General features: G+C 49.4%; 3 protein-coding genes and 1 long non-coding RNA gene across 9 annotated transcripts in view; 3 read left to right on the top strand and 1 right to left on the bottom strand.

The window, feature by feature from the left end:
- Positions 1 to 449: 449 nt before the first annotated feature.
- Positions 450 to 8,208, top strand: LOC121065305. Of its 3 annotated transcripts, none has more exons than XR_005816980.1 (3): positions 450 to 626; positions 1,009 to 1,076; positions 7,850 to 8,208. It is a non-coding gene; the product is annotated as an uncharacterized LOC121065305 (long non-coding RNA). The 3 variants fall into 3 exon arrangements; XR_005816981.1 differs by lacking the exon at positions 7,850 to 8,208 and adding an exon at positions 1,165 to 3,691; XR_005816982.1 differs by lacking the exon at positions 450 to 626 and adding an exon at positions 669 to 903.
- A 130-nt stretch (positions 8,209 to 8,338) lies between these two features.
- Positions 8,339 to 10,783, top strand: LOC121065300 (tubulin beta-2 chain). Its single transcript, XM_040548029.1, has 4 exons — positions 8,339 to 8,497; positions 8,771 to 8,879; positions 9,174 to 9,284; positions 9,493 to 10,783. Exons 1-4 carry the CDS (start codon positions 8,441 to 8,443, stop codon positions 10,551 to 10,553), a joined length of 1,338 nt encoding a protein of 445 aa, XP_040403963.1. The 5' UTR covers positions 8,339 to 8,440; the 3' UTR covers positions 10,554 to 10,783.
- A 128-nt stretch (positions 10,784 to 10,911) lies between these two features.
- Positions 10,912 to 24,851, bottom strand: part of BPHL (biphenyl hydrolase like) — a 30,497-nt gene continuing 16,557 nt past the window's right edge. For 2 of the 4 annotated variants that reach the window (XM_040548031.1, XM_040548033.1), the window contains 2 exons: positions 24,394 to 24,494; positions 10,912 to 19,096 (listed from right to left, as the gene is read on the bottom strand). In XM_040548031.1, the coding sequence (XP_040403965.1) occupies positions 24,407 to 24,494 (88 nt within the window). In that variant the 3' untranslated portion in view covers positions 10,912 to 19,096; positions 24,394 to 24,406. Of the gene's footprint in view, positions 19,097 to 24,056; positions 24,495 to 24,851 lie in introns of those variants that run through there. The other 2 variants (XM_040548030.1, XM_040548032.1) reach the window with 1 other exon arrangement.
- On the top strand, positions 21,686 to 24,129 carry LOC121065299 (tubulin beta-1 chain). The gene is made up of 4 exons (XM_040548028.1): positions 21,686 to 21,845; positions 22,152 to 22,260; positions 22,536 to 22,646; positions 22,855 to 24,129. Exons 1-4 carry the CDS (start codon positions 21,789 to 21,791, stop codon positions 23,913 to 23,915), a joined length of 1,338 nt encoding a protein of 445 aa, XP_040403962.1. The 5' UTR covers positions 21,686 to 21,788; the 3' UTR covers positions 23,916 to 24,129.

Here is a 24,851-nt window from a genome sequence, read left to right as displayed (position 1 = left end):
TAGGCCGCAGCATGTTTGCTGGTCCCCGGCCTGCCCAGACCCTTTGTCTCCACGTGGGTTGGCCTCCAAATGGTGGCCGCAGAAGCTGGGGCTGGCGTTGTTGCTCCAAAAGCAGCCTCCACCTGTCCCAGCGGCATGCCGAGGACTGACATTTAGCCCTCAGTAACTGCAGGAAGCAGGCAAACTGGTGACAAAGCTGCCTTGGAAGGGGCTGAGTGCTGTTTGCATGCTCCTGGCAGGCTCCAAGCTCTTCCCTTTGTGTCACGTTCCCCTTTATGCAACCATAGGTTTGCTCTGCCTTCAGAGGTGGGGTACATCTATTATCTAAATCAGGGAAATCTATTAGAGGCCAGGAGTACTGCAGAAAAAAATTTATTTTTTATTATTTTTTATTAATTTATTTGTTTTTAAAAGGCACTAGATATTTCTACCAGGAGCCACACAGGTGTTGGTGGTGAGGTTCCTGTGATTAACCATCTGCAGGTGATGGAAATTTGCCCCAGGCTACCTTTATCAGGAAAGAGAAATAAGCAATTTAGGGTATAGTTCACTTGAGCTGCTTTAGATCTCTTCTGAGCAAGGAGAAGCATCTCCCTCCTACGTGCTTTCCATCAGCTACAAGAGAGGTGAGGGTGAAAGATAAGGTTCTCGGGACTTTGTAAACAAATTTATGTGTGTGGATAAATCCTTCTCTAGATGTTTAGAGCTAGTTTTTCAGCTGCATCTGGGTAGAGTTAGCTTTGTAGAGTCCTCGTAGAGGATCCAATATAATAAAGCTCTAGTCTAGAGTATCTCTTCCCACTAGGTAGAGATTTGGGCCTCTTTGTATGCTAAATGTATGTTTAAATCCACCTGGATTGAGGTGGGAGCTTTCCAGTTTCTTCCCTGGTATTACCACATCAAGTACACGTTTCTTTTGTTGCTTCCAAGACTGTCTACAGGCTTGCTCCTCCCTAGGGGGTAACAGCACCTCTTTTGTCATGTTCTGATCTTCTTTTTCTTCACCAGGACTCCCTTTAGAAGTGAGGAGCAGTAGTAGCTTCCATTAGGAGCCTAAGACCTGCAGACCTCTGAAGGTAAGTCATCAGGCTCTTCCGCACGTAAGCGGTTCTACGTATTTAACTCTTTTTGAGAAATGTAGCTGCTCTCTGTAAATCACACTAGGTCTCTGTTCAAGCTCAGAAGAGGAAAAGCATTGATCTGGCAAGTCAAATGGGGGGTAAGCATTTCTATTTGTAGTGCAGTTGTGAAGAGCGAGTGGAGCTGTGCAGAACAAGACCATCCAGTGTGAAATGTATTTCCTAATTAACGCACTGCAAGGCCATCAGAGCTCCTGCAAAATTAGGGTGGAAAGTGATCCAGCAGCAAAGGAAGCCTTGTACATTTCCTTTAATGCTTTCATCTTTATTCTGTGGCTGTGAAAGCTGAGCTCATTATAGTCAGTCTTATTTGTCAGGTATGAGGCTAGAAAGAGTATAAAGTGCTGTGAGACACCAGATAGCAAATCAATGATAAAGTGAAGATTCTGCAGCAAAAGTGCTGCATATGTACATGGATGCATTTATACTCCTGCTGAGATGAGGTCCAAGCCCCAGGAGTGTGGTTTAAAGGCAAGCACTTCTACGCCCCTTTTTCTTCTCCAAAATTTATGTTGCCCGTGGGATTTACCAGATTCTAGACCCTGGCTCTGCAGCCTCTCCTCTTGTACAGCTCTAAGCCAGGACTAAATAGTCCTGCTAACTCAGAAGTGAGTAGATGCATGTAATTATGAGCTGGGATGTCACTGAGAGAAGGAAATGTTTTCTGATTCTGAAACGCATCCTGCAATTTTGCTTCTGCATAAGCATGAATTTGACATGTAAGAAACCAATCGACCATTAATATGTATCGGTGAAGGCTCTGATGTCTCGGAATGTTCCAGGCTTCTCAATTTGTTGCCCTTCTACAGAGGAGTAAATGTTTGTTAATTAAAGGCAAAGGAAGCCTCCCAGCTTGGAGCCAGGCTGCTCCAGCAGTTGCAGCTCCAGGCTTTGGGAGGGGCTTGCTTGGTGTTGACTTGGAAAATCATCTTGTGTGAACTTCCTTCAGTGGAACAGGTGACTTAAGGGCTAAGGGCTTTCCCTCTTTCTATACCATTAGGACACCTGGGTAGCTGAAACTTTTCTTTATAGTTTTTGGATTAGTTTTTTCTGCAGATGGGCAGATCCTCTGATGTAGCTGGCCATGTCACTGCACCAATGCTCATGCCAGTCTAATGGAAGTCAATGTAAAGCTAGCGCAAGCAGTCAAGAAAGGGTGAAGTGCCTCTGCCTATACTGTTGCAATCTGAACCAATTTTAGGTGGAGCTGCCCCAATCCTGCTTTCCAGGCCTCACATGATACAATGGTGAGTCAGTCTGGGGAGCTACGCTGGTCAAAAGCTACTCTTTTGTTAACCAGACCAGCTCCTTGAGGAACAGGAGCTGAGGGAGGGGAAGCAGCTGCTTTGGCAGCAGCTAAAGGGGGGCATTTGGCTGTAATAAACTGCTCCCAGAATATCCAACCCTAGTATTTTCTTCACCTGAGGTCTCAAAACTCTTCTGTCAAGTGCTGGTCAGCCTCCTTTTATGGACCCAGAAAGGAGACCAAAAAGGGAATTCAAGGTCATTGTTGCAGAAAATAGAGCATCAGATAGGTGAACTCATTTGGAAAGTTGCAGTTTATGAGATCTTAAGGGGCAGTGCACCAAGCTCATATTATGAATCTCATGATTCAAAGCAATATCAAGGCTTGCTCCTCCCTGAAAAGATCATGTCTGGAAATGCACATGTAAGCAAATGCAAAATTTAGATGTACAAGCAATTGCATGCCGGTGATAGCAGCTCTGCTAACACTATCACAACAGCTATAAAATCCCCCTGGTGCCAGGGTCTTGGGTGCATCTGTTGATGCCTAGATAGGCATTGCCGAAGGAAATCCAGTTCCTGATTGCCAAAAGACTTAAGGTATCAGCTTTTCTTCTTTTGTGGGGTTGTTTAAACTCAGCTGCTGGCATTTCTGATGGTGTGGGCGAGGCCTGGGATGCAGATGGCACAGTGATCCTCTGACCAGCAGCTTGCCATGATCCTCTGTGCAGCGTCCGGGTCCAGAAATCAGATTTCATGCCTGCCTGGCACGGTGGCCTTATGCAAATGCCTTCCACTCTCTGCTTTGCTTCATTCATCTGCAGAGTGGAAGGGTGTGATAATCCCTGACTATCTCCCTGCAGTTGAATGAATGTCTGTATAAAGCAGCTCTTGAGAACCTTTCTGAGCACGGAGTAGATTTCTGCTGTTATAAAAAGGAAGCGTTTCATTCTGTTGTTATATGAGTCACTGGAGGAACTCGTTGTAGATCTGTCGGAGTGCTCAAGAAGCACGGGTCTGTAGCTGCTGGATGGGAGGCACTAACACAGAGTGACTCATTGCTCCCTTTGGGGACAAGAAGAGGTTTTCGCAGTCAGATGGAAATTGTATTTTATATGCAGATAGAACTCTTCACCGTGGAGAAATCCAAAACAGCTCACAAACACTGACTCCAGCGTGTAAAAGATGTACTGAGAGTTGCAGATGCTGTTACATACCTGTGACAAGGCCAGGAAGGGACTTGGAAGAAAGGGCATGAAAGCCTAATGGAAATGAGCTTCTGAAAGGCTAAGAGAAAGGAGGTTGGGGGGGGGGGGGGGGGGGAGGCAGCATTGAAAAACGTTTTCCCTTACATCCATAAACTTAGATGCCTAGATCTCCCATGACATACAGCACGCCTGATGGATCCTGCTATTTTTCTATCCTTGGGCCATATAGCAAGACTGAGGCTCAGCATGCAACATCCTCAGGGGATGCTGTGTGCTCGAATCCAGTGAGGCTGTGAGTTTGCTACAGCCCCCGAGTGCAGAGGCTGACTTCTCAGATCGTGTGGAGTTATTTCCAAGGCTAGGAAATCCCTGACTCAACATGCAGTGCTGGCAGCCCTATAAAAAAGGGTTTGTCTGAGATTCAAGCTGCTTTTTTGATGAATGAGACTCTTTTTCTCAGAAAACAGTTTGATATTGCCGCAGCCATGCTTCTGGCCTCTTCCCTGTCTCTCTGGGTACTTTTCCTTTGCTGATGGCAGAATTTCCGTGAATCCTCTTTTTCTCCTTAGACTAGGCCTTGGGCTTAATAGTCTCCATCAACTGAGGCCTGCAGGTTTGGCTGGACATGTCTGCGTGCAGCTTCCCCCTCTCTCAAGCGTGCCAGCAAGTGCCTGCGTCTCTGTCTGGTTCCCCAAACAGTCGCTCTCTTTCATTACTTCTTACAGTAATGCTATGGCCTTTCAAGTTTTCCATTTTCAAGCAAAACCAGCTGGACAAAATCAGCTTTGGTTACTTTGCTTCCTCCTCCCTGGGCAAGGAGCAGAGCTAGCAGGCCTGGCACTGTCCCCTGGCAGCCCTCGAGTGTTTGCTCAGAGGCGGGCTGTCTGCAGCCGGGCTCTTCTCTCTGTTTTTCCCTCTTGCCCTGTTGAATACAGGGTTTTAACACAAAGAGCAAACATCCCAAGCAGTAGCTCAGTATTTGTAAGTCATATCAGAGGTGCGTTTGATTTCCTAGCAGAAGTATGTCAAACAGCTACCGCTGGCACCTAGCCAGCCTGTCTGATGTTGTTATGATTACACAGAATATAACCTTCAGGAAAAATTGCTTTGGTGACTGGTCCCCAGTCTCTGGGGTTAAAAAGAAAATAAAGTAGCACTACCTCTGTAAAAGCAGAGCGAATCCAAAGAAGAGGGGAGTGTTACCTGTTGGTCTGATGACAGAACAGACTATCCCAGGAAAATGTTACCACAGCTTCTTTACTCTGTTTTCAGTCTAGTAGGATCCCAATAGGCTGAAGACTTGCCTTTAAAAAGTTGGTGTCCCAGCCTTGAACAGCAACTGAAAACATCCTTCCCTGCTGCCTCTTGGAAATCTCCCTGCCCGCCTGGCTGCCCGTTTGAGAGAGCTGGTGCCAGGTGCTGTCGGAGCAGGGTGCTGGGATGGTGGCCGTCCCCAGGGCTGGGGGCAAATACACACACAGAGTGCCATAAAGCACACATTTATTTTGTATTCCTCAGGAGGCACACACAAGCTGGGTGAGAATGATCCCCAGACCATGTAGTGAACCATAAATAGGAAAACTGGGGGAGAAAGGACAAAGGAATTCATAGCGTTTAGAAATAATACTTTTCCTTAACAGATTAGGGATCTGAGCCAGGCTCTACTGAAATCAATTGAAAAAACACCTGCTGGCTTCTGTGGGCTGAGGATAAGATTTTTAGTAACGAACCTTGCTTATCGCTCACCCAGAGCGCTGCAGTTGGGCTGGTGGAGATGTGCCCTCGGCCCCAAGATGCCTGCACGCGTGCAGCCGGGCAGGGGGGCTGTGACAGTGCAGGGGCTGGAAGCAGCACCTTCACCTGCCACCCGCTCCAGTTTGGCAAGGAGGCCTCCAGCTTTAATAAAGCGAGTGATCAAAGCCTTTGTTTAAATCCTGCTGTTGGGAGAAAGGCGACGCTGCTCTCCCAAACAGCATAGCAAAGCCTTGTGTGGCTGCCCCAAATCCCGCTTTTCTCAGCTACAAATTCCTGCCACCCTGATTTTCTCCCTCTAGCCTAATGCAGGAGAGCAACCGATGCTGCAGAGCGAGAAATCTTTCCGAGCAGACATTTTATTTTCCTGTAACCCAGAGATTTAACATACACGTGAGTGATCTGGGGCCATATTTTTTTTTTTCTTCAGTCCTGGAACCGTTATTTTTTAGCCTTCTGAAAGATGCATTTCGGAGGCACCTGAGAGCAGCCAAAGAAGCTGTCTGATAAGATCTCTCCAACCCGTTTGCGCAGCCCTGCTTTTTGCAAGGAGAGAGAAAGTGTTAACGAGTTGACAGCACGCTTCCTTGCAGCAAGCAGCGCTGCTCTCCGCAATGCTGCTGCAGGGAGGAGAGAGCAGGGTGGTGGCAGAAGACCTTGAAAAACGCTTTGTTCAACCCAGTTGCAGAGCTGCCTGCTTCGGTACGATACCAAGCCCTAGCTGGCCAAACAAGCAGCGGATTAACTAGGAGCCTGGGTCCCATAGCGATGTGGGGCAGTGTGTTGCGCTTAGATTTTCAAGGGTGAGCGTCCTTGAGGTGGAAAGAAATCTTTAAACAAGAAGGCTGGAAGCAGAAGGGAGTATTTCCTAGGCGTGTGGATTGTGTGTCGGTGTGGCTCCAGTTTATGACCCGGTGACTGCAAATGAAGTCCCAGCAGTGCTTTTGCCCTCCGCTGCTGCAATTTGCAGCCAGGTTCTCAAACTATGCAAATGTGCCCGATCTCGGTTCAGACTGCATACAAAAAACTGCTTAGGACAAAAAGGGACTGAGACCAGATCTCAAGAATATCTCAGGCTAGTGAGTGAGTATTTTCTTTCATCCCTTGCTCTTTTGCATTCAGTGAATTTGTTCCACATTGCTGTAGAAACAGCTGCATCAGCACCAGCGCCCAGGCTGAAGCCTAATTAATATTTATGCCCAGAGAGCTGTGCACACAGGACTAAAATCGCCTTGCTGCCATTGGGTAGGGGACCGCAGCATCAGTACAGCATCTTGCCATGTTTGGTGTCCGTGCAACGAGATTTATTAGAGCACGGATCAATTTCTCATCAGCACTCCCGCGCCATCTCAGGAAAAGCTCTGCCCTTCGCCTCCTGCCTGCTCTTTGCTTCTAACTGGTCCATAATTTCCTAATTAGGGACACCATCTTTCATCTCTCTTTTTCATTTCTGTGGTTTATACTCTCATCTACTACATATGGTCTGAGACACTGCTAGGTGCTCAAGTTGTCCATTGCTTCTGTAAGGGCATACCCGTGAGCCTTAGTGCAGACGAGCTCAGACAGGAGTGGGGACGAGCTTACAGGGAGGGTGACACCAAGCACAGGGCCTTGGCCTGCGTCGTGCCCTTTCCTACCAGCCAGCACAGGTTGACCCAGATGCCCAGAAACGGTGAATTTGCATCCATACAAAATGTTCCCTCCGCGTGGGCACAGCCCCGAAATCAAATCCTCTCAAATGCACCCGTGGACCTCCCTGGTGCCTGTCCGAGTTGCAGCGCATGCTGTGGAGGAGCAAAATGCTGCCCCGAATAACCAAAGGAGCTGCCCTACGCCCAGGTCCTCCCACACCTGGTCTGCGGTGCAGGACCTGAACCCGCAAGGGTCCAAACTTCTCTTTCTTGTGTGTTTCAGCATCGGGCCCCTCGAGGTAAGAAAATATAGGTGTTGTTGGGGGCTTGGGCATAACTTAAGGCCGTTAAGTCATTCGTATTGTGCTGAGAGGAGCCCCAGACGAGGATGTGGGCTGTGGGATGTGGACCATGGGAAATCAGCCCCGGGGAGGGAAAACGTTGTGGGTTTTTTTTTTGTTCCTCTCCTTTTTGCCGCGCAGCCTGCTTCTGCCAGCGGGCCGGTTGCCTGGGGAACTGCCGAGGGTGGCATCCAGCCCGGGCGGCATCAGAGCCCCCCGGCTGCCCCACACGCGGATGTGAGACAAACGCTGGGAGAAAGAGCCGGGCAGCTCGTTTCCCGGAGGGAATTGCAAATAAGCTGCGCTGGCCCTTTGGGAAGCTTTCTGTTGTAAATGCGTGCACCTTGCACCCGTCTGAAGGCTTCGGAGGTTATCTGGGGGGGGCTTCTGTGCACGGCTGGGGGGTCTTACCAAGGGTCTTTGGAAAAGGAAGGACCCGCTTTCCCTCCCTCATCCCCCAGTAACAAATTATTTATTTTGGAAATAAACCTTTTTTTTTTTTTTCCTTTCTTTTTTTTTTTTTCTCCATCCAGTCTCAGCAAGCTCCGTGTAGGACATATACCGGGATTCCACCCCCCGCCCCAGTGAAAAAAAGATGTGAATTTAATTCAGGAAGAAGATCCTGGGGTGGGTTCCTTTCTTCTGGCGTTAACAATCTGCTTTCCTTGGATGGGGTTTTAAAATGGCTCCCTTTGAAGCCTCCAGCTGCCGGGTACGGGCTTAGCGGAGGTTAAGGAGGATGAGCGGGATCAGCCGCTCCCTGCCACCACGAAACGCCGACGAGTCCCGCAGTAAAACCACGGGCGTGCGGCAGCGGCCCCCAGGACAGCGCCCCGGGCCCCCCGCACCTGCCGGGCTGCGGCCGCGCCTTTGTCCCCGGGGCGGCGGCGGCCGGGCGGGGAGGCCCCGCCCCCTGCCGCAGGCCCCGCCCACCGCGCTATCCCATTGGCCGCTGGCGGTATCCCACCGCCCTATAACCCACGGGACGTCACTCCGGGGGGCGGGGCCAAGCGGCCGCTTTAAGGCCGGGCGCGGGGCGCGGCCGCCGCAGCCCGGGCGGGAGGGAGGCGACGGAGGAGGGCGGGAGGCAGCGGCGGGGCGGCGGCACCGGCGGCACCGGCACCATGCGTGAGATCGTGCACATCCAGGCCGGGCAGTGCGGCAACCAGATCGGCGCCAAGGTACCGCCCGCTCCCCCGGGGGCAGCGCTGACGGCGGGGGCAGACCCGGCATCGCCTCCCCCGGTGCCGGTACCGGGAGCCCGGCTGGGGCTCGGTGCGTTCGGCACCGCGGGCGTGGCGCCGTGGGGGGCTCGGCTCGGCTGGGCCCCGGGGGGCTGCGGGGGGCTGCGGCGAATCCCCTGGCGCCGCGTGGCGGGGCGGTGGTCGGGGGAGCGGGGGGGGCGGGGCCGCGGTGACGCCCCCTTTGTGTGTCCCCCCCCCCGGTCCCCGCAGTTCTGGGAGGTGATCAGCGACGAGCACGGCATCGACCCCACCGGCAGCTACCACGGGGACAGCGACCTGCAGCTGGAGAGGATCAACGTCTACTACAATGAAGCCACCGGTAACTGGCCCCCGGGGGCTGGGCTCCCGCTTCGGTGCCCGTGGGAAGGGGGGTGAGGTGCCCCGGGTGTTTGTCCTGCTGTGGGAGCTGTGCCCTGTCCATATGCACCGCTGGTGGCTGCCTGGCACAGCCCTCGTAGCTGCTTTGTGTGCCGCTCCCTCTCTCCCTCCTTCCTAATGCCCTTTCCATAAGGGTGGTGAATCCTGCGGGGGGGTTGGGGGGAGCCCAGCGGTGCCCTCGTGGCGCTGGCTGCTGCCCACAGGGCTGTAACGCTGGCACCGTTCCCTCCCGCAGGTAACAAGTACGTCCCCCGTGCCATCCTGGTGGACCTGGAGCCCGGCACGATGGACTCGGTGCGCTCCGGCCCCTTTGGGCAGATCTTCCGACCAGACAACTTTGTCTTCGGTGAGTAAGTGCGTGGAGAAGCGCTCCCAGAGCCTGAGCAGTCAGCTCACGAAAGCTCAGCGCAAGTGTGCAAGCGACCAGGGTGGGGCTGGATCCCTGCAGCAGGGTTGGGATGGGAGCAATGGATGAGCCCCGTGGGGCAGGAGAAGACAGATCTCGCTTCCTCGTGAAGGCACTAACTGTCACCTTGCTCCTGGTCTGCCTGCAGGACAGAGTGGGGCTGGCAACAACTGGGCCAAGGGGCACTACACTGAGGGCGCCGAGCTGGTGGACTCTGTGCTGGACGTGGTGAGGAAGGAGTCGGAGAGCTGCGACTGCCTGCAGGGCTTCCAGCTGACCCACTCGCTGGGCGGCGGCACCGGCTCGGGCATGGGCACCCTGCTCATCAGCAAGATCCGCGAGGAGTACCCCGACCGCATCATGAACACCTTCAGCGTCATGCCCTCCCCCAAGGTGTCGGACACGGTGGTGGAGCCCTACAATGCCACCCTTTCTGTGCACCAGCTGGTGGAGAACACGGACGAGACCTACTGCATCGACAACGAGGCCCTGTACGACATCTGCTTCCGCACCCTGAAGCTCACCACTCCCACGTACGGGGACCTCAACCACCTGGTGTCGGCCACCATGAGCGGCGTGACCACCTGCCTCCGCTTCCCCGGCCAGCTGAACGCCGACCTGCGCAAGCTGGCGGTCAACATGGTGCCTTTCCCCCGGCTGCACTTCTTCATGCCGGGCTTCGCCCCCCTGACGAGCCGCGGCAGCCAGCAGTACCGCGCCCTGACGGTGCCCGAGCTCACGCAGCAGATGTTCGACTCCAAGAACATGATGGCCGCCTGCGACCCCCGCCACGGCCGCTACCTGACGGTGGCGGCCATCTTCCGCGGCCGCATGTCCATGAAGGAGGTGGACGAGCAAATGCTCAACGTGCAGAACAAGAACAGCAGCTACTTCGTGGAGTGGATCCCCAACAACGTCAAGACGGCCGTCTGCGACATCCCGCCGCGCGGCCTCAAGATGTCCGCCACCTTCATAGGCAACAGCACGGCCATCCAGGAGCTCTTCAAGAGGATCTCGGAGCAGTTCACGGCCATGTTCCGCCGCAAGGCTTTCTTGCACTGGTACACCGGCGAGGGCATGGATGAAATGGAGTTCACCGAGGCCGAGAGCAACATGAACGACCTGGTCTCAGAGTACCAGCAATACCAGGATGCCACTGCTGACGAGCAGGGTGAATTTGAAGAGGAGGGAGAAGAGGATGAAGCGTAAAGTGGTAATGGGTAGGAGTAAAGTATAGTCTGAGCAGGCAAGTGTTCATTGAGAGGAGAAATCTGTGCAGTTGTGCTGAAGCATGCGTTTCTTTAATTTGGTGCTCTCCACTGTTGCTTCTGTCAGCAGTTTTGTATCCTTGACTGTCCAATGTAACAGTAGTTGCAAAAATACTTCAGAGTCTTCTGTTGAAATGGTTAACTTCTCAAACATAAAGGCTTTTTGTGTTCTAAACTGTGTCCTCTGCCTTATTTCTCTCTAGAAACTCTTGTAGTTTTCTGTATTTTCTCTTCTTGGTTTAAGCTTTAACCTCAGTGAAAGGTTCAAGTCAATAAAACATGCTTTCTCAGGCCATTAATTCTGCAGTATAAATACACTGCACTTGCTCAGCTTAAGAGAGTAGCTAATCCATACACACTGTGGGTTCAATCTGAGGCTCTCTCATGTCTAACAGCTAATCTATTGTTGGAGAGAAAGCTGCCTTAACTAACAGAAACAGGGCGCTGCACTTGAGAATCCTGCAACTTCTATTTATGGACATACGTGGTAGTGAGGTCAGCCTGAAGGTATTGAATTCCACATTGCAAACTGTCAAAACTGATCTGACAGGATAGCTGCAGGCTTCCCCGCTGCCATTCAGCAGCACTTCTTACTTGAACTGGTCCCAGGGCACGTAGTATGTGGATAGGGGTGGGCTGCCCGTGATCTTGCCTGTTCCTTCGCTGTCCTAGCTCCCCCAACCTTCTTCTCTAGATGAGGATTCATGTACAGAGCTATGAGTCTGAATTAGCAGTACAATAGCATCTGAGATGTTGGCTAAGAACCTGAATTCTCTTCTGAGGCATAGATTTCTTCAATCTTTCTCAAAGGTGTTTCCCCAAAAACAGCTCCTAAGCTGACCTTAACTCTTAAGAGGGCATGACCCTTCAGGGCAGTCAATTCCCTTTGGGAGATGAGAGGAGGTGATGGGCAGATTTCTAGGTAACACGACTCAAAGAGCACCCCAAAATATAAATCTTGGAGTAGTCACAGGGGTACCCTGAGAATCGCTGTCTCCCACGCCCCAGTGATGCATTTACACTGCTACTGCTGTTTGATGCTCTCAGTAACTGCGACAAGAAATGGACCTTTAGTCTGGCAGTTGAGCAGTGCAGCAGGACCCTGTTGTGCATCTTTAAGGTAAGTGTGGCTTCCTTATGGGGAGGGAGGTGGGATTTGTGTTGCCACATGCTCATGAGGTACAAGAAACCTGAAGGTATTTCAAATGGAGAAGTGAGCCTACAGAACAGTCATCAGTTGTTGTAAGGTCTGAGAATTAGTAAAGTAAGTAAACACTTAAAAGGGAATTGCTGTGCAAAACTGATTGTTTTGCCCATTTTGATTCTGTTAATTGACTCCAGTGCCTGAGCATACGCTGTTCCTTCACTGATGGGCTTATCCTATTATCCTACCATCCTATCCTCCAGTGAGATCTAAGATGGTGTGCAGGACGTGTGCTTGATACCATTTTTTTTCCTCATCTCTGTCTTTCATTTCTGGTGAAGCCTCTGGGAAGAGGGATGAGAAGCACTTAAAATACCTGAATTATCTGTAAACAAATACAGTACTCACAATAGCACTTGTATTTCTTAGGGTTTGAACACTTCTAGGATTAAGTATTAAACAAATTGAGGTTGTTTTAGTAACTGAATTACTACATGCTGCCCCCAGGCCCTTTGGGAAATAACAGCCTGTCTGGTTGTCAGAGTAACCTTCCCTTGAAATCACCTCACTGGATTGTGCTTGAAACTGCTTATCATATAGAGCTTGGTTTCTGAAGCCGAGAAGGGAAGCTGGCAAACAAATCTAGAGTATAACTAAAGGATGAGAACCTGGTCTTTGATAGGGATAGTAAAGGTTCTCCTTTCCGTAGTGGGACTGTACAGCGTTTCACTAGTGTGCAGCATGTCTAGCTCCTATTTTTTTTAGTGTAACTATGTCTTCAGCTAACCCTTTAATATAGCTACCCAAGAGACATGTTGCACTAAGGCTCCCTTATTAGAAACTAGGACACCTTCCTACACTGCTTACTGTTGTTTCTCTTCCTTTTTTCCTGGAGGAAGACAGACCATAAATAGAAGTAGTCTACACAGAAACATGTCCCTTTATGAATAAACATGTCTCTTTATGAATCCTACACAGCTTATTCGCCGGCCATAATCATTTAAAAATAAAAAACCCACCCCCATCGTTTCCATAGGAGTTCAGGGAAATAAAGGAAAAAGGGGATAGAGGAAAACTGAGGAGGTTCAAAACTGCTCGGTAGGAATGGCCATCAATTATAATGGAAGATGAGTCTCATATTGGGACTAGAAAACGCAATATGATTTTTTGGCTTGAATATCAGCTGCATCTATCACCCAGGAGACCATTCATTATAAAAACTGCAGACTGACTGCTGTATGCCAAACAACAAACAGATGCCTTTTCAAGTGTGCATGGTTGTAATTCTTGTTTCACAGAGCAGAAACAGTGAAGAGATTTCAGATTAGGCAATCTGACTGCCTTAAACTGTATCAGCTGTTGACTTGTATTTATCCATGTGACATACACCTCTAAGACTTAAGGTTTTGCATGAGACATCCTTTCTGGAAGAAATGGTGATAGGCAATACATGCTTAGTGGGGTACAGCTCAAGCCACTTATGACTCATTTGTGTTGAGAGTTTATATCAAGAAATTATTTTATTCACTTTAGCTTAGTGATGGTGATCTGCAGGGAAATATCCTCTTCTGTTGACAATTAAAGCTGATGGTGTTGGGGGAGGGAGACATCTCTTTCATCCCCTTTTTTAATGTGTGGCATTTTTGCTATGTTGTCAGAATGTGTTGACCAAGGCAAACAACTCCAAGAGGCATTTGTCTACTGGTAGACTCATAGCTGATAAACCTAAATAAGGCTGTAAATGTGGCTAGTTACTATGTACATTTAATTTAAATGGAATGAGGTCTGGTAGCCCTGAGATGCAAACTGTTAATTTTATTTCCTTGTTCTAGGACTTCAGTCTAAAGCCATTATAAGTGTTGTGAAAGGACAGTCCAGCATGTGGACTGGTTCCTGGGAGAAACAAGTCTGATATCTCCCGTTCACATGAGCTAGTGTCCAAAAGCTGCTTGAAGCACTCAAGTGTCTGTTGAGAATGTAGGTCTGCATTTGCTTTTCAACAGGTGTTTCCCAATCTGTCAAATGGGAGTAATAATGATTCTCTTCCTCCCAACATATATGAGATGCCCATATACACCAGAAATAGGACTGTATTAAACACAATAGTCCCAGTGATATTGATAATCTACAAATTAAATCTGTGGGGCCTGTCCTATTGACAGACAGGCCTTTCCAGAAGGTATGAGATGAAGAACATAGTAAACCAAAGTAGTATTACGGTTTATAACCTGAAGAAAGAAGAGAATACTGATTGTTGGTCTCTTCTCCAGCCAATTCTTTACAGAAATGGAGAAAAGCCATCATCTTTTGTTTGAAGAAATTGCCTGCTTCTGGATGAAAATCTCACAAACTCTATACTTCAACAGTGTGGTGCTGGTAGATCTTTGTAGGTATCTGGGCAAGTGCTACATGCTTAGAGAAGCCACAAACAGACACAGTCCTTTGAGACAGGGATGCTGCAATACACTGCTGCAAAACACAGTGCTGGTGCCTGGAGGGACAGATTGTCTTACCTCATTAAAAAAAAAAAAAAAGAAAGATCTGGGACATCTAGTAACATGCTGCATATAAGAGTTATCCCCTTGCTTCCTTAAACTTTGGCCCCTCCCTGTAAACCTAATAGCAAAATTATGTATAGTAGATCAGGATGGACCCTGATACTGGCTTTGAGTATGCCAAGTTTCGTGGTTATTGCATTGAAATCATTTTACCAAAAAAAAAAAAAAAGCTTACTATTTTTGAAGGTCGGTGTTAAACTGAGTTCTGCTTCGCAGGGAGGTGGTGTCTCAATTGTTGGATTACTCTTCTATTTAATAAGGCTAAAAATTTCATTTGCTAAAGCTATGAGGAGATAAAATCCTCCCTAGAGAGATAATGTGACTACCCTTTATACTGGGTACACACCCTTTCTCCCAAGGGATGTTATTCTACTTTTCCATTCCACATTAAAGTGTAACTACCGTATACTTTTAGGGATTGATCAGATAAGCTGGCCTGCCTAGGAGCTACAAGTAACACCATTCCCCTGAATTTACTTGGTGTGAGAGAGGCACAGTCTTCTCATTTACAAATAATCCTCTTCTCAATATTCCTGTGCAATTTTCATCTTTTTTGTTTGTTTCCACAAAACAAAGCTCATGACTCTTTTTGACATGTTATGTGCCTGAGGCGATTCAAGTAAGGTTGTTTTTTTCCCCCTCCATCAACTCTGCAAAGAAATAAACACACAAAAGTATCTGGAGCTAGTCTTGCACATGACTGGATCAAAGGTTTTTGAGAGTTTTTTTCCCCGTCCAATCTAAAAGTCAGTCATGCTAAGCACATGCCTTTTGATACTCCAATAACCTGTCCTGATCTGTTTGTTAATTGTTGAGATAGGAAAAAGCACAGTACTGGATCACAGATACTTCCATTTTAGATGGCTGTTATCTTTATCTTGCCTACATGAAAACTCAAAATGGAAGCATTTGGTCTCAGGAAAGTGCCCAAGGCCATGGAGTATTTTGGAAAAAGAAATTTTAGACCTGACTCTTACCCAGCTGGAGCCCTTCGAACATTTGTTTGAATGCAGTCTAAAGCTGGCTGCTGGGGGGAGCCTGATCCCCCAGTGACTACCAGCAAAGGAAACGGTGCAGGTGACAACTCTTCTGCCTCCCTGAGTAATCTGACAACAAGCAAATGGCTTCTTTGCTCGTAGCTCCAATTCAGTTTCAAGTATTTTACTTGCAAGTCTGCCACAAAGAAAAAAATGTTTTGTTTTTTTTTTTGTTTTGTTTTGTTTTTTTTCAGAGTATTATAAGGAGGTTATCTATTTACAGTATCTAAGGAAAAAAGAAATTTAAGAGTATATCATTCCTTCCTCCCTACTTAAAGTCTTTTTTCCCCTTATGGGCAGAATTCCACTTATAAGACAGGAAATCACGTTAGCTTTGTTAAATTCGTGTTTGTTACTGTTTGATTCTTGTATGATAAAGATTTCTAATTGGTCTCAGTTTATCCATATGTCATCTTTTATTATCAGATTATTTCTCTCATTTGGCCTTCCTTAGTAAATTTAAGGTGCTTTTTTTTTTTTTTTTTGTCAAGAGTACATCTATCATTGCAAACAGCAACGTTAATAATACAGCTCAAGCAGAATGTGAAAACATTTGCTCCAGACGATGAAATGGCTACCCTGGCAGAGATTGTAGAGCTTGTTCAGTAAACAGTTCTGTGTTGTTCTGCACTGGAAAATGTTTCTGTGTTTTCCATGAATACGACAGAAATATACCGCTTGCCTTCGTAGTGAATAATTAAACAGATTTTTCAAGCAGAATTCAAACTGTCTCACGAAAGGCTTTACAAGCATCAAATGAAATTCAGGCATTGATGACTTACACTCTGCTTCTGTGCATCCAGCATAATCCTGGCCTTACAGTTAATAAGTTAACGGTATGACTCGTATTTGTAAATTCCAGCTCCACACTAGCAGGCAAGGAGAAAGAAAGCCAGCAGAGCAAGCCTGGATGAGAGATTTGCAGGGCATTGAGAGAACTGCGTTTGCTGCAGTGGGTAGCTCCATGGGTGGGGCTGGGCTGATTCAATAGCCTTCAGCTGCTAAAAGGATGGTACTATTCCTGCTGCCTTGCTTCAGGTGTTAAGTTTGTGTTATTTCCTTTATGCGTGTCTGTGTGACTTCCCTCCGGAGCACGTCTGACCCCTCGATGGGACAATTCAGCTCTCTAAGCTACACAGCCAGGGACGAGAGATGGGTGAGGAAGAAGCTTTTTCTTGGATTGCAGCATGTTGAAGTGAGAACTGGTGCAAAGGAGAAGGGAAAAGCGCCCAACTGAAAGCAGGAGAGAGCAGAGCAGGCTGTTAGGCGACTCATCCACCTGGTGCAACAGCACCCTGACTCCTGCTGCAGAGAACTCGGGTGATTTTAAACAACGCGTATCGAATCCCACCACAAACTGCAGCATCTCTTAGCAAAATTCCTAAGTCGCAAGATAAAGTTTAGAGTTTGGTGTCAGTCTGAATTACAAGTAACTATCGGATTGCAAGATAGAGCAAGGAGATGCAGGAACAAAAGAAACTGTGGCTAGCAGATCAAAGTCTCTGTCTGTGCCTTGTTCTCAGCAACACGCAGGAAATAAGCTAGGCTGGCAAGCATGATATCAGCATTTCATTTATACTGATGCTGGAATCCTAGTCATATCTTCACTGAAGGACCTAGTTCGTAGAGACAGTAAATGGATTTCTTCTTCTGAGCGATCTTAAAAGGTAGACGCAGCCTGGATGGGGGCAGGAGCCATCTGGCTGCTACCCCATCACATCTGGTGTGCCAAGGGGAAATAATGAGAGGCTGCATTGTTTTGCCTTTCTCCTTCTCAGTAAATCTGTGCCTGATGATGATCAACATATTTTTCCCTTTCTGGAGTCATTTTGTGACATAATAATGACCATGTTTACTATGGTAACTTTTGGAAGCCAGATGAGGGGGGGTTCTGTTTGCCACGTCCTGTATGACTACATAAACACAAATTCCTGACTCTCAGAGGTTACAGTCTAAGTTCACAAAGGAAGCCACAGGGTATTGGAAGAAATATCAGGTTTGTGAGAAACCAGTTCTTTCCTTAAAAGGAGCACGCTTTGTTTCAGAATTGACAGTGCCCTGAATTGTTCTGTAACGTGATGTTGCTTTACATGCTTATCCTCTCTCCTCTTTTGTTCATGGCCAAACACAAAAATCCAGGTACAAAAACCACAAGCACGGAAGACTCTGCAATGAAACTGCTTTTGTTCATTCATAAAAGCATGCTCCGCGTTGTACTACCTAACCGCCTCTAGTGCCTGCAGTGGGTTGTGATTCTGAAATAAAAATAGATTTTTCTTTATGGCATTTTATTACTAGAATTAGAAATACCTTCACAAATATTCCACCCTCTTGCCGGGAGAAGTAGTCTTACTGCATGTTGCCAGGGTCTAAGCATCGGATTCCAAAGGTGACCTCAGACTGTCTGCATCAGGTGGGAATACTGTCGTTATCAGGTAGAAGGCAAACAATAAGCTAATGAACAGAGCATAATCATTCGGCTTCAAACAGAAAGGCTCGAAAAGTCACGTCCTTTCTGATATACGTGCCCAAGCACTACGTGCTATTGCCCCCTCAAAATAAATGAGAATAAAGCCATAGGCTCGCTGGGTCTGTTGTGCATGCTTGAGCAGCTTTCACATTTTTATGTTTGCAATTCTATTTCAAACAATAGGAAATTACAGACAGACATTAAAATGTTCCAGGATTTCTGCTGCCTCCCTTGTGCAGCTCATTTCCAAGGCTCTGCGGTTGCCTTGGAAACTGGGAAAGGTGGAGGGCTTGGTTCAGCCTGGGAGCCGGCTGCAGAGCTGCAGGCAGAGGTTGGGCTGCAGGGGGGGGCACATGGGCGTTCCTCTGCACGGGCACTGCAAGTGCAGGAGTGGGACATTTTGACATTTATTTGCAATTCTGAGCACCCTGGTGAAGCTAGACTGAAAAATGCAATAGGGAAGTGTCGCATCTATTTAAATGCCATTGATGGCTAAGATCTTTTGCAGTGTGTGTTTGCCTAAAGGTAGGATTCTAAGTTGACATTTAAATAATTGACATTTAATTTGTGTGTTCATGGATGCTCAGCACGGCTACAGAGGAGGGAACTTATTAGACACATAAATGTGAACCTCACTTTAGGTACTCATTTTTAAAACCTGGAGCTACACCCCGCCAAAACCAGCAAGGACCTACAAAGAAACCAGTGTTATAGCATCTATGAATTCAGTATTTTCCTTTTAGAAGCTCAAAATCCTTAATGGCATAACAGCTAAGCTCTAGGAAGCCACTGTGTGCATGTGGGAAGAAGGCATGTCGGGGAGTGTCCAGGTACCTTCAGGTGGAGAATCAGAATGCTTAAAGCTGCTGCTTTGCAGATTGCCAAGAATACCTTGGCACCCAAAAAAAATCTCTGAAATGCTTGTGTGAATCCCACAGAGAAGCCAGGAGGGGCAGCTCTATTGCGGTAACAGCCTACTGCTGCCTGAAAGGGCAGGCTGTGCCTGTGCACAGCGCGTAGAAATGCGTATGCACGAGTTGCGTGAGCAGTAACAAAGACTGCCTGTGGGTAAGTGTTGCAGAAATGTGTCAATGGCAAATACAACAGCCAGGATAGAAAGAACACAGAATTCAAGGAAAGTTGATGAAAAGATCTCAGTGCTAGCACAATTCTGGATATTTTGTGGTCGCAAAAGCAGTAGTACATAATTCCACGTGTAACCAAGCTTAAGCCAGTCCATGTTGATGACATTTCACAGCAGCTGAGGTTTCTGCACTATGGAAGAAAAAGAGACATGGTTTGTTTGCATGTCAATTCACCAGGGCAAACTGAAGGCTGCTTTTGAAAAATATCCAAAGTATTTTTCCAAGGTCACAGCAGCCAAATGCAGGGCAGAGAAAATGTTAATGATTTACCACATTAATTATTAGCAGCTCACATTTGCAAAATTCCACTCTTTTTGTAGCTGTTATAATTTTAATTTAACATTACAGTGTGCTGTGGCACTAGGACCAGTAAACCATCGATCTGATGTTACTGGTCAAACGCCTCAGTCCCATTCCTCTCTGCCTTTTACAGAATCACAGAATCTTTAAGGTTGGGAGGTACCTCTGGAGATCACTGAGTCCAATCCTATATGTAGCCCATCAGGGTCAACTAGAGTGAGGTTGGACGGGGCTGTGTTCAGTCAGGCTTTGAGTATCTTCAAGAATGGAGGCTTCACAACATCTCTGGGCAGCCTGTAGCAGTGCTTGACACCAAAAAACAATTTTCCTATGTTTAAGTGGAGTTTCCTATATTTCAGTTTGGGCTCATTGCCTCTCCTCCTGCCACAGGGCACCACTGAGAGCAGCCTGGCTCTGTCTTCTTTGCACCTTCCTTTCAGGTATTTATACACACTGGTAAGATTCCCCTGAGTCTTCTCCAGGACAAGCAGTCCCAGCTCTCAGCCTCTCCTCATATGACAGGTCCTCCAGTCCCTTAACCACCTGCGTGGCTCTTTGCTGGATTTGAAAATGTCCATCTCCCTCTGGTACTGGGGAGCCCAGAATTGGATCCAAAACTCCAGACGTGTCTCACCATGGCTGAGTAGAGGGGGATGATGCTGCTGAATATGCTTGCAGCAAGGACACCTTGCTGAATCATGTTCAACTTAGTGCCCACCAGGACCTCCAGGCCCCTTTCTGCAAAGCTGCTTTCCAGCTGGCGCTTGGGGTGATTCCTCCTCAGGTGCAGGACTTTGCACTTTCCCCTTGTTGAAATTCATGCGGTTCCTGCCAGCCATTTGTCCAGCCTGTCAAGGTCCCTGTGGATGCCAGCACAAGCCTTTGATGTATCCACTCAGCAAACTTGCCAAGGGTGCGCTCTTCTGCTGCTTAATGCCATTAAGTCATTAAGATGTTGCACAGTGTTGGCCCCAGGATCAGTCACTGAGGTGCACCACTAGTGGCTGGCCTCTGAGCTTTGTGTTGATCTCAAGCCCTTCAGCCTGGCAGTTCAGCCAGTTTTCACTCCTTCCTCTTGTCCATTTATCTAGGCCACACCTCAACAGTTTGCCTATGGGGATGTTATAGGAGACAGTTCAAAAGCCTCCACAAAATAAACAGTGTTCACTGCTCTTCCACCTTCTGTCAAGCTAGTCAGGTTATTGTAGAAGGCTATGAGGTTGGTCAGGCATGGCTGCCTCTCTGTAAACCCATGCTGACTAATACCAATCACCTTCTTGACCCTAACATGGTTGGAAATGGTTTCCTGAAGAATTGATTCTGCCACCTTTCTAGGAATTGAAGTGAGGCTGACTGCCCTGTAGTTCTCCAGATCATTCTGCTTGTCCCTCTTGAAGTTAGCAGTGATATTTGCTTTTTTCCAGTCCTCGGGAACCTCTCCCAGTTGCCATAACCTTTCAAAGATTATCAGCAGTAATGACATTGACCTATCGTTGTACTGTAGGACAGCATCTCTATATTCCTCCTGAACCCTACTTCCACCTCCTATATGTTTCCTTTCTATGTCTGTGTTTAGTCAGGAGCTCCTTATTTGTCTACCCAGGCCTCCTGGTGCCTTTGCTCGATTTCCTTTTTGTCAGCATGGACCATTCTTGAGCTTGGAGGAGGTGATCCATGAAAGTCAACCAGTCCGCCTGGACCTTTGCTCTCTACAGGATGATCTCCCATGGGATTCTTCCTCTGAAGGAGGATAAAATCTGCTCTCCTGAAGCCCTTGGTTGTGATCGGGCTATTTGCCTTGTTTGTCCAGCAGAATGTCTCCCTTTTCTATTACATGTCAGTAAGTTATCGTTAATCTACTCCCCAACCTTCCTGCTTTGCTTGCACCCTGCTGCGTTAACCCTACAGCAGATATCTTGGGGGGGGGGGTGTCAACGTTCCCCTTGAGGACGACGGCCTGTGAATGTAAGGCTTCTTCTGGCTGTCTGAAGGTCTCAGCTATATCTTCCTGACCAGAAGGCGTACAGCAGACACACACCGCGTAGCAGATATCGGTTTGCCCACTGATACAGACCGTGTAGACCTACCCCAGCCGGCTCATCACCCACCCCCAGGCAGCGCTCCGCGTATTCCTGCTGATTTCTCCCACGAAGGGCAACTCCCCTGCGCCTTCCCGGCCTGTCCCGCCCACAGCCCTCACGGCCCCCCGGCTGTGTGACAGCCCAGCACCGCCCCGTGGCACAGCCCGAGGCCGCTCCCTCCAGCCCCTACCCCCGGGCACCCGTCCAGCCGCGCAGGTGAGGTGAGGCCCCGCCCCCTGCCGCAGGCCCCGCCCACCGCGCTATCCCATTGGCCGCTGGCGGTATCCCACCGCCCTATAACCCACGCGACGTCACTCCGGGGGGCGGGGCCAAGCGGCCGCTTTAAGGCCGGGCGCGGGGCGCGGCCGCCGCAGCCCGGGCGGGAGGGAGGCGACGGAGGAGGGCGGGAGGCAGCGGCGGGGCGGCGGCGGCACCGGCACCATGCGTGAGATCGTGCACATCCAGGCCGGGCAGTGCGGCAACCAGATCGGCGCCAAGGTACCGCCCGCTCCCCCGGGGGCAGCGCTGACGGCGGGGTCCGTCCCCGGTGCTGGCAGCGGGACTCGGTCCCCAGGCAGGCAGACAATGGGAGGGCGTCAGGGCGGGGGGTGCGGGTATTGCGTTCGCCGCTTAATTGCGCCGCTGTTAATGAAGCTGCTGGAGGAGCTCGCCCTTGCGCGGGGTGCGGGTCGCTCCCAGGCGGCTGCTCAAGCACGCTAGGGAGTGGTCGGGGCTGCGCTGGCGGCGTGATTGGCACCGGGCAGCTGCAGGGGGAGCTGCCATTTTGCGAAATTTTTCTTGCAGTTCTGGGAGGTGATCAGCGACGAGCACGGCATCGACCCCACCGGCAGCTACCATGGGGACAGCGACCTGCAGCTGGAGAGGATCAACGTCTACTACAATGAAGCTGCAGGTAAGCCCCCCTGCTTCCTCAGGCACCCCAAAATAAACTGGGCAGGGATGCCAGCTCGTTCGTTGTAGCTGGAAAAATTCCTGAGCAAGCTGTCATCCACCACTGACTGTAAAGAGCTTTGTTCTCAGAGCAGCCCTGATAGCGCTGTACTTCTGGTCTAGACAGGGTGTCTCTCCAGTGAATCCTGCGGGGGGGTTGGGGGGAGCCTAGCGGTGCCCTCGTGGCGCTGGCTGCTGCCCACAGGGCTGTAACGCTGGCACCGTTCCCTCCCGCAGGTAACAAGTACGTCCCCCGTGCCATCCTGGTGGACCTGGAGCCCGGCACGATGGACTCGGTGCGCTCCGGCCCCTTTGGGCAGATCTTCCGACCAGACAACTTTGTCTTCGGTGAGTAAGTGCGTGGAGAAGCGCTCCCAGAGCCTGAGCAGTCAGCTCACGAAAGCTCAGCGCAAGTGTGCAAGCGACCAGGGTGGGGCTGGATCCCTGCAGCAGGGTTGGGATGGGAGCAATGGATGAGCCCCGTGGGGCAGGAGAAGACAGATCTCGCTTCCTCGTGAAGGCACTAACTGTCACCTTGCTCCTGGTCTGCCTGCAGGACAGAGTGGGGCTGGCAACAACTGGGCCAAGGGGCACTACACTGAGGGCGCCGAGCTGGTGGACTCTGTGCTGGACGTGGTGAGGAAGGAGTCGGAGAGCTGCGACTGCCTGCAGGGCTTCCAGCTGACCCACTCGCTGGGCGGCGGCACCGGCTCGGGCATGGGCACCCTGCTCATCAGCAAGATCCGCGAGGAGTACCCCGACCGCATCATGAACACCTTCAGCGTCATGCCCTCCCCCAAGGTGTCGGACACGGTGGTGGAGCCCTACAATGCCACCCTTTCTGTGCACCAGCTGGTGGAGAACACGGACGAGACCTACTGCATCGACAACGAGGCCCTGTACGACATCTGCTTCCGCACCCTGAAGCTCACCACTCCCACGTACGGGGACCTCAACCACCTGGTGTCGGCCACCATGAGCGGCGTGACCACCTGCCTCCGCTTCCCCGGCCAGCTGAACGCCGACCTGCGCAAGCTGGCGGTCAACATGGTGCCTTTCCCCCGGCTGCACTTCTTCATGCCGGGCTTCGCCCCCCTGACGAGCCGCGGCAGCCAGCAGTACCGCGCCCTGACGGTGCCCGAGCTCACGCAGCAGATGTTCGACTCCAAGAACATGATGGCCGCCTGCGACCCCCGCCACGGCCGCTACCTGACGGTGGCGGCCATCTTCCGCGGCCGCATGTCCATGAAGGAGGTGGACGAGCAAATGCTCAACGTGCAGAACAAGAACAGCAGCTACTTCGTGGAGTGGATCCCCAACAACGTCAAGACGGCCGTCTGCGACATCCCGCCGCGCGGCCTCAAGATGTCCGCCACCTTCATAGGCAACAGCACGGCCATCCAGGAGCTCTTCAAGAGGATCTCGGAGCAGTTCACGGCCATGTTCCGCCGCAAGGCTTTCTTGCACTGGTACACCGGCGAGGGCATGGATGAAATGGAGTTCACCGAGGCCGAGAGCAACATGAACGACCTGGTCTCAGAGTACCAGCAATACCAGGATGCCACTGCTGACGAGCAGGGTGAATTTGAAGAGGAGGGAGAAGAGGATGAGGCTTAAGTCCCCCATTACCAAAAGAACTTCTGTAAAGCTGGCATGCATACTGAATGACTTTCTGATAGTGGTGGTAAAGCATGTTCTTTAGATGCTGTGTACCCAGTTAACCTCTCAGCACTTGTAACTTTGACAGATTTCTCAGTGTAACAGTTCTAAATCCAATTTATTACAATGTTTTTTGTCCTTTAATGTTAAAAGCACATAAAGGCATGTATTCTAGACTCTGTTTTCTGTCTTTCTTAACACCTCAGTTGGACAAAGAACAGACGTTCAGTCAGTGTGTTTGAGAAGAATTAAGTTTAAAGGCAGTTTAGAAACCTAGCAGCACAAAGGTGTGCTCTGATCCATGGAGGCTTACATATTCTCAAGATGTATGCTTCTCATGCAAATTTTTCCTGCTTTTTCTTACAGGACTCAAACACACCTAACCTGAATACGGGAAGTCAACTAAACAGTGCAAGGACATATACATTTAACTTACTTTACAGTTTAGGTTACAGTAAGAAATCTTCCACTTGTCTGTTGAAGTCCTCTGCAAAACGCAGGTGTAGATTATGCTTTCCTTCTGGCATCAGGAGCAATCTTAAAAGGGAGAAAAAGCACATGCTGAGTATGTCCTACATTCTGGGAGCACAGGTAATTTAACTTTTTATTTTCCCTTGTTCTTGGTTACCCAAGTCAAAAAATTAAGTAACACTAAAGTACTGTTCCCACCTATGTGGTGTTCAGAATGTCAACTACATCAACAAGCATACTATTTGCCTCACTTTGGGGAGGATAAACTATGCTTAAAACCATTTTCTTCTGTCCCAGACCCAGTTTCTAGGAATGTTTTTAGTGGTCTGTGAAGATTGTGACATTCTGAAATTCAGTTGAGAAGTTTGTCTTCTAAAGGTATGTCAAGCACCTAAGCTGCTTTGCCTCTTTCAGAGAACACTG

The sequence above is a fragment of the Cygnus olor genome, chromosome 2 (genome assembly GCF_009769625.2).
Source record: "Cygnus olor isolate bCygOlo1 chromosome 2, bCygOlo1.pri.v2, whole genome shotgun sequence".
Lineage (NCBI taxonomy): Eukaryota > Metazoa > Chordata > Aves > Anseriformes > Anatidae > Cygnus > Cygnus olor.
Note: the sequence above shows the minus strand (reverse complement) of the source record. Positions and strands in the feature narration are given on the sequence as shown.